Raw genomic sequence first — 16,336 nt, forward strand, 5'->3', positions numbered from 1 at the left:
TTTATAGTAGCTAATAATTGTTTCTTCTGAAATTATTCTAATTGTTTATTTTTAGGTAAAAAGTTTAGAATGGAAGAACAAAGAAAACCAAGAAAGGGGATTTTCATTTTTGTTTTCACACTTTAAGAAATATTACCTGCCTTATATTTTTCCAAACATGTGCAAGGAAAACAGCTTATATCATCCTGTACTTGGTAGGTATAGTCTTTGGAATTTTCTGAAAGATGAGATAAAAGAAAAAACATAACTTCAGTGTAAAGTTGGCACTTGTTACCTGCAGAAAACTGATAACATTTAATGTTCATATTGACTGGCTAGAGATATTATACCTTGGTTCATATTGAAAGTGGAATTTTATTAATCAGAAAGTTTCATTGGGAGTGAAGAGAGTTTTGAAAAACTTACACTCAGGGTCTCACCTAATGGGAAAGTTAGCCCACCAGAGATATTTGTGATTATAAATTAAACTTAAGTCTAATTAATGTTAGGTATATTGTAAATTTCCTTTTTAAGGTCCCCCAAGGTTTAATTCAGTATGTCGTTTTCAAATTCTACATGAATAATTACATTGTCATTATTTTGATCGTGTCTTATCCAGTATTTAGGGGCTATGCCAAGATGTCTCTTGGAGCCTTGAAGCTAGAGCCCTGTGGACTAATCCTAGTTTAGAAGCAGACCTCTGCCATATATAGAAGGCACTGGCAATCTGTATGTGCAAATGTCCATTTTGCAGAAAGATGTTTCTATTTTAAGGTCTGCCAACTGTAAGCAACTAGCAGGCTTAGATGAACATTAGGGCTAGTAAAATGACTTAAACTAGTAAGAGTAGCAGAATTTTGCTATTGGGAAGAATATTTGCTTTAAAAATGTTTTTGCTGTAAAGAAAATCAATGAAAAATTCTCATATTTTGTATCACTTCAGAATGTATTTATCAGTCTTAAGTTAATTGAAGTGAGTTCTAATTCATTTTAAATGACTCTGGAAGCTTCTCTGTACTTAGGATTCATTGAGTCTTTAAATGATATACCAGCCATATGTGGTTCACTTTTCTAGACCCCATACTAGTATCTAGCAAATTATTTTAAAATGCCTACATTTAAATCTACTTATAAAACCAGAGTATCATCATAGTGTTTTTTCAAATGTTTAAAAATGTAGATTTATCTGAAGTATAATTTCCTTCTCATTTTTGTTTTTGTTTTCCTTTTATTTTGCATAGATATCCCACAAATGAGACCAAAGCCACATTATGTCATGATAAAGAAGGATGCTGAAACCAGTGAAGCAATCTATTGTACAAAGGAGCCTTTCATTAAGGCTCGTGTTATTGTCATTCGTTGGCTGGTTTCTTTCTGGCTTGAGCCAAAGCCTCATACAGGACCTCATATTCCTGGGATGGAAGGTGAAGTCTTGCCAAAGAATATTCAGGTAACACACACATAGGTCAAGCTTGTTAAAGTTGAAAGGCTTAAGAAATTTGTCCACTGATTTCAATTAGTTTAGGTATAAAACACATTTAAAACATGAAATTTTAAGTTAATAGTGATATTTTCTTAGTATAAAAATATTTCCTCAATAAAAAGGTAAAACTTGGAAGGCATAGAAGATAATTTCAGTAATATATGAATCTCAGCTACTAATTTCTGTATTCTGTCAATTGTGCAGTACTAAAAATATCCTGAATTGTACTAATAAAAATAGTTTGAATTGTGTAATTAAAATCTTAAAATTGGAAACAGTTTGCAAATCAAGTGCTTATAGGACCTTCATATTTCTTTTTAGATTTCTAGGCATTCACAGAATGCTAATTTTAAAGTCTTGTCCCCATCTCACTCTCCTTTTTCTCAACAGGGACACTGAGTCTAGAAATGTGATGTAAAATTAAAGCTATATAATGGAGGAACTAATATTTAAAATTCTGTTATTTTTAATTAAGTAGTTGCCCTCTTTTCTACACTTCTTTTCACTTTCTACTTTTCTCTCAATGTATGTTTTTCCTGAACCTATCTATAATTTTTTTTTACTATTTTTATTTTCCTTTTTTCAGATTTCATCATTTAGTCTTTAAAAATCTTGTACTGTGTTTTTTGTATGACTTCTTAAATCTTTTAAAAATGGAGGTATAAAGTGTGTTTAGTTTGTTAGCATTCAGAAAATTTGACTTTTATTTCCTTCAGCCTTCTGTTTATAGCAAACCATGTGGTGTGTGTTCTCTAAAACTTTGTTCGAATTTCTCTACAAAGAATTATTAAATGTAGATACTCTCAAGCGGAACTATTTTTCTGATCCCTGAACTTAATGAACTAAGATCGTAGAGTTTTTTGATTGGGAAGGCATATTGGAGATCATTTACTTAAACTCTTGGAGTCTATAGATGACAAAGCACAGACCAAAAGTCTAGTAATTTAACAGAAAGTAATTTGCCATGCCAAATAATGCTGCTCCTATCATAGTATGGTAGTATTTTCTTTTCATTATTACCTTCAGACTTATTTTTTCCCTAGGTTTAGACTTCATCTTCAGTCATGGTGAAAATTTTATTGTTATTAAAATATGGATTTTCTCTTGAGTTACCTAATATTTTCTTTTAGCTTCATTTCTTCTTCTGTCATAATTTTCTTCTTTCTTTTGTATGTTTGCTTAAGAAGTTCTTATTTAATAGAGATGATTTTAAACATTAAGACTTTATTGAGTAAATAGTCCAACATTTATTTATCTATCTATCTATCTATCTATTTATTATTGAAGATCCAGGATAATTCCATCTGCATTACTCCTTTACCCAGCTTTAATTAATGACTTATTTGTACTGCAAATATACCAAAAAAAAATTTAATTAAAGATGGATAAATGATAACTATTACTGTATCACTTAGGTGATGTTATTTGCATTGTCAATTGATTATTTAGAGTGGATTCTAAATGAAACTAGCCCAGATTTTAAGCAGTGCTCTAAGTTACTTGAGCAGTGCTTTGGGTTCTGCCAGTATTTGTTATTAGAAAGCTGAGTACTGAGTTGAATGATTATGATGTTCTCCCCCTTTTGTTTTTATTTTAGAGAGCAGCTGCTAGTTTGGTATCCAGAGAAGAAAACAAAAATGACAGTGCTGATAAAACAGATAGAACTACAGAACCAGAACAGTCTCATTCCAATACAAGCACTCTGACGGAACGAGAACCTAGCTCATCTAGTCTCTGTAGTATTGATGAAGAACATCTCACAGACATTGAAATAGTTCGTAGAGTTTTTTCCTCTAAAAGAAGTAATGTAAACTTTGTCACAGAGATTTTTCGTCAGGTAAAATACCTCTTAATATTTTAAATTTGTAATACAAACTTTGGCTATTCATATTGAATATCGTTTCTTTTAGCTATTTAAAATTTACTCTTTGTGGAAATGTTTTTTAAAGTTTGTACTTAGTTTTTAAAATTTACTACATCTAATCCTTTAGATTAAAACTACTATGTATATTTTTTAGTTTATGATGATTTGTTTCATAACTACCCCCTTAACCCCATACTCCTGTTACCAGAATAATTTTCTTAGTTATTCACTTGATGGTTTGAAACTTTTCGTGCTGTTATTTTATTAATGACTTATAATAAAATTATTTTATTTTTCACTACCCCTTTAACTAACATTTTATTAATGACTTATAGTAAAATTATTTTATTTTTCACTCTCCAATCAATAAAAAGTGGTTTGTGGATGTAAGAAGCAATGTTTTCATTGCCTTTATTCTCCATTCAATCTCAGTTTTGTCCTTTAAGGCATTCTGAAATTAAAGTTGCTTAAGGCATTCTGAAATTAAAGTTCCTTAAGATATTATTTGGGGAATAAAATAAATAAGGAAAGGGAAAGAAAAAGAATAGAAGCCATTTCACATAAAGATAAGCTAGAAAGAAATTCCTAATTGCACATTCTCAGTTACATAGAAATTTTATGGAAAATAAACCTTATGACAACTAATCATTTGCTCTTAATAGCAAAGGTACTTAACTTTTGCAGGTAAACATCATTGAGTTTTGTAGCTGAAGGGGATCATTCAAGTCTCACAGCAAGTAAGTGGTAGATCCGGGACTCAAACTCCCAGATCCTGGTTCCATGTCAGTGCTTTTTGTTCTGTGCCGTAATGCCTTCACATGACAGGGAGCTCTTCAGGCAGAGCAAATTTTCATCTCTTACACGTTTATTGATATATACAACAAAGCATGAGGTAGCATTAGCTTGTTAGCCTAAGTTAAACAAACTTGCCAGAACATTCTTTCTAGCATTGGCAGTGGTTCTAGTTCCCAAGTTTAAGGGTTGTGTTATCAGCACATATGACAAGTGGGAAAGGAAAGATAATTGATAAATAATGCTGGAATAGTTTACTTGTGGGAAAATTTAAAGCTTACATAATTACTCATTTTCTCATGCTTGAGTCAGTTTGAGTAAGTTTATTTTTGTAGGAATTTGTTCATTGTATATGTTTACCAATTTGTTGGTAAGTTTATTATATTCTTTCATAATCTTTTTAATTTTGGGAGCATTTATATTCATTTCCTCCTTTTCATTACCATTAATATTTGTCCCTCCTTTGTCTTTTTCTTGATGGCTCTTGCCAGAATGAACTTTTGGCTTTGTTGATCCTTTATGTTTTATGTTTGTTTTTCTCTTTTATTAATTTTTGCTCCTTGTTATTTCTCCTTTCTACTTTTCTTGATTTTATCTGGTGATTTTTTTCCCAGCTAATTAATTTTAGCCTCACATTTTCTCTTATAAGCATTTTTGAGGCAACATTTTCCCCATATATGTAGTTTTGAGACATTCTACAAATTTTGATAAGTAGCATTTTTTTATTATTCACTTCTGAATATTTTCTAATTGTCATGTTAATGCCTTCTTTGACCTATGCATTATCTAGCAATGTGTATCTTCCAAAAAGATTTTTTTTTAATTGAAGTATTGTTGATAGACAATATATTGGTTTCAAGTATACAACAGTGATCTACAGTTACCCACTTTATTAAGTCCTCACCCCAGCTAGTACAGTTACTCTCTGTCAATGTAGAATGATGTTACAGAACCATTGACTGTATTCTCCATGCTGCACTATCATCCCCATGACCAACTTATACTATGATTAAGAATTTTTGTGCCTATTTATCCCCCTCACCCACCTACCCCAACCCCTCTCCCATGGAAACCATCAGTTACTTCTCAGGGTCTAAGAATCTACTGCTGTTCTGTTCATTTTGTTTTCTTTTGTTTTTATATTCCATATATAAGTAAAATCACATGGTATTTGTCTTTTTCCACCTGCTTATTTCACCTAACATAATACCTTTAGGTCCATCTATGTTGTCTCAAATGGCAGGATATCTTTTATGGCTGAGTAATATTCCATTGTGTATATATACCACATTGTCTTTTATCCATTGATCTATTGATGGACACTTTGGTTGCTTCCACATCTTGGCTATTGTAAATAATGTGGTGATAAACATAGGTGCATATATCTTTTCAAATCAGTGTTTTTTGTTTTCTTTTGGTCATTTCCTAGAAGTGGAGTTACTGGGTCATATAGTACTTCTGTTTTTAGTTTTTTGAGGAACCTCCACTTACTTTGCATAGTGGCTGCACCAATTTACATTCCCACCAACAGTGTAGGAGGGTTCCATTTTCTCCACATCTTTGTCAACACTTGTTATTTCTTGTCCTTTGGGTAGTGGCTATTCTTCCTGGTGTGAGGTGGTATCTTACTGTAGTTTTGACTTGTATTTCCCTGATGATTACTGATGTGGAGCATGTTTTCCTGTGCCTGTTGGCCACTTGTATTTCTTTGGAGAAATGTCTGTTCAGGTTCTCCACCCATTTTTTTAATTGGGTCATTTGTCTTTTTTGGTGTTGAGGTGTATGAGTTCTATGTATATTTTGGATGTTAACCCTTTATTGGAAAAATTATGTACAGATCTATTCTTCCATACTGTATATAGTTTGTTTTTTTGTTCTGTTACTGGTGCTCTTTGCTGTACAGAAACATTTTAGTTTGATAAAGTCCCACTTTTTCATTTTTTTGTTTCCCTCCCTAGGAGATCTGTCCAGGAAAAAATTGCTCATGCTTATTATGTTCAAGAGATTTTTGCCTATGTTTTCTTCTAAGAGTTTTATGGTTTCATGACTTACATTCAGGTCTTTGATCTATTTCATGTTTACTTTTGTGTGTGGGGTTAGGCAATAATCCTGTTTCATTCTCTTGGATGTAACAGTCCAGTTTTGCCAACACCAGTTGTTGAAGAGGCTGTCATTTCCCCATTGTATGTCCATGGCTCCTTTATCATGTATTAATTAACCATATATGCTTGGGTTTATATCTGGGCTCTGTAGTCTGTTCCATTGATCTATGGTTCTGTTCTTGTGCCAGTACCAAATTGCTTTGATTACTGTGGCTTTGTAGTAGAGCTTGAAGTCGGGGAGTATAATCCCCCCAGCTTTAATCTTTCTTCTCAGGATTACTCTGGCTATTTGGGGTCTTTTGTGGTTTCATGTGAATTTTAGAACTATTTGCTCTAGTTCATTGAAAAATGCCATTGGTATTTCGATAAGGATTGCACTGAATCTGTAAATTGCTTTGGGTAGGATGGCCATTTTGATAATATTAATTCTTGCTGTCCATGAATATGGGAAAGATTTCCATTTATTTGTATCTTTAATTTCTCTCATGAGTATCTGATAGTTTTCAGAGTATAGGTCTTCCACCTTCTTGGTTAGGTTTATTCCCTGGTATTTAATTCTTTTTGATACAATTATAAATGAAATTGCTTTCCTGCTTTCTTTTTCTGCTAGTTTGTTATTATTTTATAGGAATGCAACAGATTTCTGTCTATTAATTTTGTATCCTGCAACTTTGCTGAATTCAGTTAGTAATTCTATTAGTTTTTTGGTGGAGTCTTTAGGGTTTCCTGTAAATAATATCATGTCATCATGTCATCTGCAAATAGTGACAGTTTAACTTTTTCCCTACCAATTTGGATGCCTCTTATCTATTTGGCTATCTGATTGCCGTGCTAGGACCTCCAGTACAATGTTGAATAAAAGTGGGGAGAATGGACATCCTTGTTTTGTTCTCGATCAAAAGAGGTAAAGCTTTAAACTTTTCACCATGGACTATGATGTTAGTTGTGGATTTGTCATATATGGGCTTTATTATGTTGAGGTATGTACCCTCTACATCCATATTGTTGAGAGTTTTTATCATGAATGTTGAATTTTGTCAAATGCTCTTTTGGCACTTATGAAAGTGATCATAAGGTTTTTATCCTTTTTCTTAATTGATATTACATCGATTGATTTAAGAATATTGTATCATCCTCGCATCCCTGAAATACATACTGCTTGGTCATGATGGATGATCCTTTTGATGTATTTTTAAATTCAGTTTGCTAGTATTTTGTTGAGTATTTTTGCATCTATGTTCATCAGAGATACTGGTGTGTGATTTTCTTTTTTTCTGGTGTCTATGTCTGGTGTTGGTATTAGAGTGATGCTAGCCTCATAGAATGAGTTTGGAAGCATTCTCCCCTCTTCTACACTGTGGAATACTTTAAGAAGATTGGTATTAACTCTTCTTTAAATGTTTGGTAGAATTCAGCCCATCTGGTCCTGGAATTTTGTTTTTTGGGAGTGTTTTGATTAACAACTCAATTTCATTACTGGTAATTGGTTCTTTCAGATTTTCTGTTTATTCCTTGATCATTTGTGGGAGGTTGTAATTTTCTAGGTATTTGTCCATTTCTTCTAGGTTGTGCAGTTTATTGGCATATAAATTTTCACAGTATTCTCTAATAATTCTTTGTATTTCTATGGTATCTTGTTTTTAGTATTCCTTCTTCATTTCCGATTTTGTTTATTTGTGTACTCTCTCTTTTTTTTCCTTGATAACTCTGGCTAGGGCTTTATTTTGATTATTTTCTTAAAGACCCACCTATTAGTTTTATTGATTTTTTTCTATTGTTTTATTCCTCTCTATTTTATTTATTTCTGCTATGGTATTTATTATGTCCCTCCTTTTACTAACTTTGAGTTCTATTTCTTCTTCTTTTTCTAATTTCTTTATGAGTTTAGACTGTTTATTTGCAATTGTTCTAATCTCTTGAGGTAGGCCTATATTGCTATGTACTTCTCTCTTAGTACACTTTTGTGGCATCATATAAATTTTGGACTGTTGAATTTTTGTTTTCTCATTTGTTTCCATGTATTGCTTGATGTCTGCTTTACTTTAATTTGTTTATTGATCCATTGATTATTTAGAAGAATGTTGTTTAGCCTCCATGTGTTTGTAGGCTTTTTTGTTTTCTTAGTGCAATTTATTTCTAGTTTCATACCATTGTCTGAGAAGCTGCTTGCTTCAATCCTTTTTAATTTATTGAGGCTCTTCTTGTGGCCTACTGTGTGATCTGTTCTGGAGTACGTTCCATATGCACTTGAGAAAAATGTGTAATCTGTTGCTTTGGGGTGAAATGTTTTGTAGATAGCTTAAAGTCCATTTGATCTAATGTATTTTTCAATGCCTGTGTTTCCTTATTTATTTTCTGTCTGGTTGATCTGTCCATGGATGTAAATGGTGTGTTCAAGTCCCCTAATATTGATGAGTTACAAGATATTCCCCCTTTAATTCTGTTAGTATTGGTTTTACATATTTAGGTGCTCCTCTGTTGGATGTATAGATGTTTATAATTGTTATATCCCCTACTTGGACTGATCTCTTTATTATTATATAATATCCTTTTTGTCTTTTGTTACTTTTTTTGTTTTGAAATCCATTTTGTCTGATGTAAGTACTGATACTCCTGCTTTTTTTCTATCATTTTCGTGAAGTATCCTTTTCCATCCCTTCACTTTCACTCTGTATGTGTTTTAAGTCAGAAGTGAGTCTCTGGTAGGCAACATATAGATTGGTCTTGTTTCTTTGTCCATTCTGCCACCCTATGTCTTTTGATTGGTGTGTTTTTATTTACATTTACATTTTCACTTATTTACATTTAAGGTAATTACTGATATATATGTAGCAATATCATTTTACTGCCTTTTTATTAATTGTTTTATGGTTTTTGTAGTTCGTGTCTGTTCTTTTTTTCTTATACTCTTGTCTTGTTTTTTGTAGGTTATCTTAAGTGGTGTGATTGGATTTCTCTTTTTAGTTTTTTCTGTTTCTATCATAGGCTTTTGGTTTTTGTTTATCATAACGTTCCTTGATAGTTTCCTAACAATATAACTGTGTGTATTAAATTGATGATTGCTCTATTTCAAACAAAATCTAAAAAATACTTTTCTTTTTCCTCCTCTACACTTAATGTATTAGATGTCATAATCTGCATTTTTTGTGTATCTCTCGACTGATTTTGTGTATAGTTGGTTTTACTAGTTCATTTCATATTTGCTTTATAAGTAATTGGTCTTCTACCTTTACTGTGGGTTTATCTTCACTGATGTAAATTATTTAGGCTTAAGAACATTTCCACCTACAGCAGTTCTTTTAACCTATGCTGTATTGCTGTTGTAGTGGTTATACATTCCTTGAGCCTTTGTTTATCTGAGAATTATTTTTCTCTGTTTCAAATTTAAATGATAATCTTGCCAGGTAGAGGATTCTTGGTTGGAGGTCCTTCTTTTTCATTACATTAACTATACCGTGCCACTTTCATGCCTTGATGTTGTCTTCTTGGGGTTCCTTTTGTTAGGGGCTCTCTGTGCTTCCAGGACTTGGGTGTCTATTTCCTTCCCTATATTGGGGACATTTTCAGCATTCATTTCTTAAAAGAAATTTTCTACCCATTTGTCTCTCTCTTCTCCTTCTGATATCCCTATTATGTGAATATTATTTCATTTGGGGTTGTCACATAGCCCTCTTACCATTCTCTGGTTTCTAGATTCTTTGTTCTTTCTGTTCCTCAGCTTCATTGTGTTCCTGTACTCTAATTTCCATCTCATCAATTGTCTCCTCTACTTGCAGCAATCTATTATTCATTCCCTGTATTGTATAGTTCATTTCAGTTACCGTATTCTTCAGCTCTGAGTGGCTTTTTCAGCTCTTCTGTTTCTTTGCTGAAGTCTCCTCTGAGATATTCAGTAATTTTCCTCAGATAAATGAGCATATTTATGACTCTTATTTTGAAATCTTTATCAAGAAGATGAATGCTCTCCATTTCATTTTAACCCACTTTTGGTGTCTTCTCGTGTAGTTTTGTTTGAAACATTTACTCTGCCTCCTTGTTTTGTCAGGGTTTCTGTATTTCTTCATTTGCATTAGATGGATTTGCTATGCTTCCTGGTCTAGAGAGTAATGGCTTTATGAAGAAGGCATCCTGTGGTTCCCAGAAGCTTAAGACTTTACTGTCCAGTGCCTGGCACTCTTTTGAGGTGGAGTCCTAGTTGCTGTTGGTGGGCTATGGATTGGCCACCTTTCTGTCTGTCTGCTAGCAATGACCTGTGTCAGTCCACTGTGGGCTTATTCACCTCCAGTGCTTTGTGAGCTAAGTAGTGGCACTTCTGCAGGGATCGTTGTGGGCAGGGCTGTCCTCTACCTGCTGTGCACTGATGACCACACTGCTGGGGTGAATGGGTAGTGAGGTGTGTGGGTGTGAGGCAGGCTGCCTGCAAGTAGGGTGGAGTGTTAGGAGAGGACTGAGAAAGCTGGGAAATCCTCCCTCTTCCCGCCAGGGAGCCAAATCTTACACAGCTGGTCTGAGTGGGCTGGTCAGGCATGTGGGTAGATGCACAGGGAAGCTCCTTGGGGCTGAGCCATCAGGGCAATGGAGAATTTGGGGCTCCCACTAACACTCCACATGTTGAGCTGAGGGAGGGCTAGGGAAGTATAGTCCACCTGCCCCTTCTCCTGTGGAGAGAGCTCTGTCCAACCCTTGTCCCCCTGGCACCCTTCCTGCTGCTAGTAAATATATCAGTTGCCTCATCTGTGTTGGGTCTTTGTGGGATCTGCAGAGCTTGCCTGTCTTCCACAATCGGCTGGTGTCTCAGCCTCCCAGAGTGCTCCAACTCTCCCTGGTGTCCAGCCCTGTTAGTCACCAAAGCCCAGTGCAGTGTGGATTCTTGTTCCCAGAGCAGATCTCCAAGGCCAGGTGTGCAGAGTTCCTGAACACTTATCCCTTCCACACCCAGTTGCTCTTCTTTCTGCTGTGGGCTTGGGATAGGAAAAGGGGATGGGGTTACAATTTATAGTGGCTGTGCTACTTCACCCTTCTCTGTCATCTTCTCTTCTTCACTGGGTATAGGTGGTCTATTCTGTAGTCTTCAGTTTGTTTTCAGGGTTAGTTGTATTTGCTATAGTTGCTTCCTTGGTGTGTATGTGGGAGGAGGTTTCCACCTTTCCTTCCTACTCTGCCATTGTTTTTTCCCCCTCTCCCAGGCTTGGTTTACTTTAAATTCACAATTCTCAGCTTATGATTTTTTTCAACTTTGTAGCACTCAGTGTTCTATTATGGCCAACCTGAGAATATGAATTTGCAGGGAAGGCTGTTGTGTTCTGTGTATAGCCGTCATTGGTGTCAGCTCTATATATAGGACACTGAGCTGTGTCTCCTTCCCAACTCAATAGACAAGTTTCTTCACTGGTTCTTCTATGGAGTCTGTTTTTGTTTTTTTTTTAACTTCCTGGCTAGTTAACCTTTGTGTTTCGTGTGTAGCCATCATTGGTGTCAACTTTATATATAGGACACTGAGCTGTGTCTCCTCTCTGTATAGGTGGCCATTTAAACCAAAATTCTCTAGGCTGTCCATGGCAGCAGGTAGCAGCTTAATTGCTCATTTACCTCTCTGGATTAATAATTTAATTTTGTTATAGACTCAAAATATCCTTCCAAGCTGAGCCATTTGTTTAAAAAGGCATATAATATTTTTTATGTGACAGTTTTTAGGTGTTCTGTGCAGGAATGTTCTAGGATATATTTATGATGTTGATTGGAACTAAAGTACTCTTAGATGTTATTCTTACTCAAATTGTTTTTTGAAAGGGATTTTTTGAGGTAAAACTTAAGGAAAAGTAAATTTTAGGATGGTGGCTCTAATGAACCATTCATATTTTGAAAAGGAGTTAGTTTTCTAAGATTAGAGTGTAGTAGGACATCTGTTTTTACATGCTTAATACTGATGATAAATTTGAAAAATTGGTAACTTGTGAAATAGTATCTTTCCTTATTTTGAAGGTTCATATCTTCCAGATTATGTAGTATAGACAAAAATATTCCATTAATTATTGGGTATTTGGGCTTATAATGATTTTGCTCTTAGTAATTCTAGCTACAGCGCAAGTTCTACAGGTAAATAAGTCTAGTAGAAATAAACTTTACTTTTCATTTTCAACTTACTCCATCCTCATAGCCTTCACACTTACTCGTTTCCCTTTCTGAGCTTTCGTCCTTCAACCTTCTTCACTCTTTTCCTTACACTTTCCCCCTTCTCTTTTCACGGGGCTACTCAACCTTTAGATCACAGCTTCAGTGGACTCCAGCGAAGCCTTCCATGATTACCCTCACCCACCTACCACCCACAAACAGATGCACCTGCATGCATACACACACACACAGACACACACTCACACACATATAGAAAGTACCTTTTTTTATGATATTTTTGAAAACTACTCTTCGTATCTTTCCTGAGTTTTATAATTATTTTAAAAAGTATTTAATTTCTTGCTACCCTCCCTGAATTCTTCTTTAGTTTATTCATCATTGTATAATTAGTGCCAGGCATAGAATAGGCATATTGAGTGCTAGGTACTTTGTCAATGCTAGCTGAGGATTAGCATGTATTTCTAGAAGCTAAGTCTTGAGATAATTTGTTATACAGCTGATGTTTTTTTAGGGCTGTGTAATGATTGTGAGTTCTATCTCAGATTAAGGTATTCATATTGCTATGTGTCTTTAAAACAGAGACAACTATAAAGCATAAATGCCTAAATTATTTGGTGATAAAATTATTTTCCATATAAAGTTAATTTGCCATACCCAGAATAGGTTAAATGCACTCCAGGCATTACCCCCTATTTTATAAGGAAACCCCATATGCTTTATGTCATTAGTACTTGGAGGCTACACAGTGAGGAACCCTAATAATTTGATATGAGGTAAATATAACATATCAGTAGTTTAGCCTTTAAGAGCACCAAAGATATTTTATGTGTGTGTACACACACACAAACACACACACACACATATTTTTATTTTTTTTCCCAAAGTCACTGTAAGTTAGTGGATCCCAAAGTATATATAATCTGGGGCTCCTGAGAAGTCCCCAGGGCCAGTTCAGTTCCATAAGGTCAAAACTATTTTCATAGCAATACTAAGATTTTATTTACCTTTTCACCCTGATTCTTTCACAAGTATACCGTGACATTTTACCAGAGAATACCTAATGTGCTACTGTATCACATTGAATGCAAAAGCAAGCAGATATGAGAATCCAACTGTCTTCTAATATTAACAAGATTTGCAAAAATGTGAAACATTGTTACTTCTCTTATTTTGGAAAACATGCTGTTCAAATTAACATATAGTAGTTTGGGGTTCTGAGACCAAAATGCAAACCACTGCTTTAGGAGACGGAAATCTCCAGATCTGCTAAATTCTCCTGTTCTTAATTTTATCTTAAAGAATTTGTCTGAGTTGGTTAATAATGGGAGGATATTAAAAGAATATCAGAGACCAAATGTTTTGTTAGTGTTTATTCACTGAAGAGCCTTAGCTGTAAGTAAATCAGATCCCATTAGCAAAGGCAATTATTAGATAATCATACCAGGTTATCCTATACTGATATCATTAAATACATATTTTTTAATCTGTTGTTTTGATTCCTCCTCTGTGTTGTTTTCTGATTATGATATACTTTTACTGTCATAGAATCATAAAACTGGAGATGGCTTCATGTAGGTCTGTCAGAAAATTTGCTAAGCATTTGGATTTAAATACTTTTTGATGATAATTTCCCTTATTAATTGATTATAATATAATTATATTATCAGTTGATTATGAGTGGTGCTTCTTCATAGATGGACAAGGTACGATATGTGAATTTGAATATTCTGGTTTCTATTACAGTTATCTCTTACTGTAAATGCATAATTGACACTCTGGTTTTTATGCATAAGTTTTTGGCCATGGCTAATACCAAGCTTTCCTCAAGATCCATATTTAGTGTGTTGGCAAAATTCAGATTTGGGGGCCTGAAAGGACAAAGGTTATATAAACTCTGATCTTTAGTAAATCCATCAAGCCACTTGGGATATACTAGGACAATTTATGTAATAGTATCTTAAGTCTGGAGATTACTAATAATGTTTAAATTAATAAACTTTATTTTCTAGAGCCCCTTTAGTTTCACAGAAAAATTGAGCAGAAAATACAGAGTTCCCATGCTCATTTTTTGAGTAAGTTAATTTTTCACTGTCTGAGACTAGAACTTCTTTGAGATTATTTGATTCTTTTTTAAACCTTTTAAAAAGGAAGCCTGAACTGTTGCTACAGTTGTAAATAGTCTTGGAGCAGGTAGTGATGATCAAAATCATGCCATTGACTGTTAAGCTGCTAGAATATGAGAATGAATTTGAGAATAGGTTTGTTAGATGAAGGAAGGTAGCAAATAATGTAGTTTGCTAGGGAATCAATCATAGCAAATAAATAAAAAGAATAATATCAAACAACCATAAATACCCTGTTGATATTACATACTAACTTTTTCATCACTATCTTGGAAAGCTGATTTTCTTCGTCTTGTTTTATTCAGGTGAAATAAAGTCATTGACCCCATGATTATTTATAAAAACACCAACTGATAACTCTCAAGTAGAAGGTGGCAGGCTTTAGGTGAATGTCTGATGACTTTGAGAGTTGAAATTAATAAGCAGTGTTTGTAAAGACAAAAAGGAATTTAATTCCATTTCTATTTGTAAATAAAAATACAGTGAAAATGTTAACAAATGGACATGTTTGAGGAAAACACTTTGGGAAGTGAGATTGAGTGTTATTACTGTTTTATTTTTGCATGTCTGAATTGTATAAGAATTTTGTTTTTGCTGTGAATATGTAGTATTTTTGTGATGAAAGGACAAAGGTTATATAAACTTTTTTTGTGTAGTATTTTTGTGATGAGGAAAATATCTACTTTTTAAAAAGTTAAGGCAACTCAGAAAGCACCTAAAGGATAGATGAACTCTAAGACACTCCTTTTAATTTTCTAAGTATTTTGCCTTGTTATTTAACATATATAACTTTATTATATGTAAAATGAAATAAGAAAAGTATAATGTTTTCTTTACATGCTTAGAAAAGCTAAGGTGCCTGTTACATGTGGTTTTATTCTTGGAATCAGATTAAATTTCTATTTTTTAATTAAAACATTTTATCACTTTATTTTAATAGTAGTCTAAAAAAACCAATATTAAAGTTAAAAGATGTGATTTATTATGAAAAGTTGCATTTACATTGAGCTCTGTAGAAGCACAACTATTTCATGAAACAAGGAATATTTTCATTCTGAGGTAGTACAATTGAAGCAAATCTTTGCTCCTTGCACTTGAAATCAGTATCTATCTACCAAAAGCATTTCTATCTCAATGTATTTACAAATTACTTGGAGACAAAAGTCTTTTTCCGACAATGTATCGGTTGACTTTAAGAATCATTTATATCTCACATTTTATAACAAGATAGAAATGTATGTAGTAGTGGTGTGGCAAAGTAAAAGATACTATTATCTCTATTCTCTCATTTTTTCACTAGGCATTTTTATTACCAATTTGTGAAGCAGCAGCTATGAGAAAAGTGGTAAAAGTATATCAAGAATGGATTCAGCAGGAGGAAAAACCTTTGTTCATGCAAGAGCCTGAAGAAATTGTGATCTCTTCTTCAGACTTACCTTGCGTTGACAATGTCACAGACCATGATATTTCAATAGAAGAAGGAGAAAAGAGAGAAGAGGTAAATAGTAAGACTTAATATAAGTTTAATAGATTAGATTTTCATATATTGTAATAATGTGTTATAAATTTACTTACTAAATGGGAAGGTTAAAAATGTGCTTTTTGGTATATTTTTCAATTGAGGTAATTTAACAGTTACCTCTGTGCCCTATATCAAAGCTCTTTGATGTCACAGCTTTTAAAAACTAATACTGAGGGTGTATACTGATTCTTTAAGTCATTGTCTGATGAAAATTAGATGCTATTACAAAAGATGTAATATTTCAAACTGTGGTACTAGATAAAAATGGATGTTGTACTATATACTTCTTAAAGTGATTACCAAACTATAATTCCCCTACTGACTTTCTTATTCCAGGAG

General features: G+C 33.7%; 1 protein-coding gene across 5 annotated transcripts in view; it reads left to right on the plus strand.

Annotated features, from left to right (window-relative positions):
• RALGAPA1 (Ral GTPase activating protein catalytic subunit alpha 1) overlaps positions 1-16,336 on the plus strand; it is a 272,386-nt gene that overhangs the window by 37,035 nt on the left and 219,015 nt on the right. For all 5 annotated transcript variants that reach the window (XM_036881215.2, XM_057488494.1, XM_057488495.1 and 2 more), the window contains 4 exons: positions 56-194; positions 1,221-1,429; positions 3,060-3,299; positions 15,776-15,973. In XM_036881215.2, the coding sequence (XP_036737110.2) occupies positions 56-194; positions 1,221-1,429; positions 3,060-3,299; positions 15,776-15,973 (786 nt within the window). The remainder of the gene's footprint in view (positions 1-55; positions 195-1,220; positions 1,430-3,059; positions 3,300-15,775; positions 15,974-16,336) is intronic.

The sequence above is a fragment of the Manis pentadactyla genome, chromosome 11 (assembly GCF_030020395.1).
Source record: "Manis pentadactyla isolate mManPen7 chromosome 11, mManPen7.hap1, whole genome shotgun sequence".
In the NCBI taxonomy this organism is placed as follows: domain Eukaryota; kingdom Metazoa; phylum Chordata; class Mammalia; order Pholidota; family Manidae; genus Manis; species Manis pentadactyla.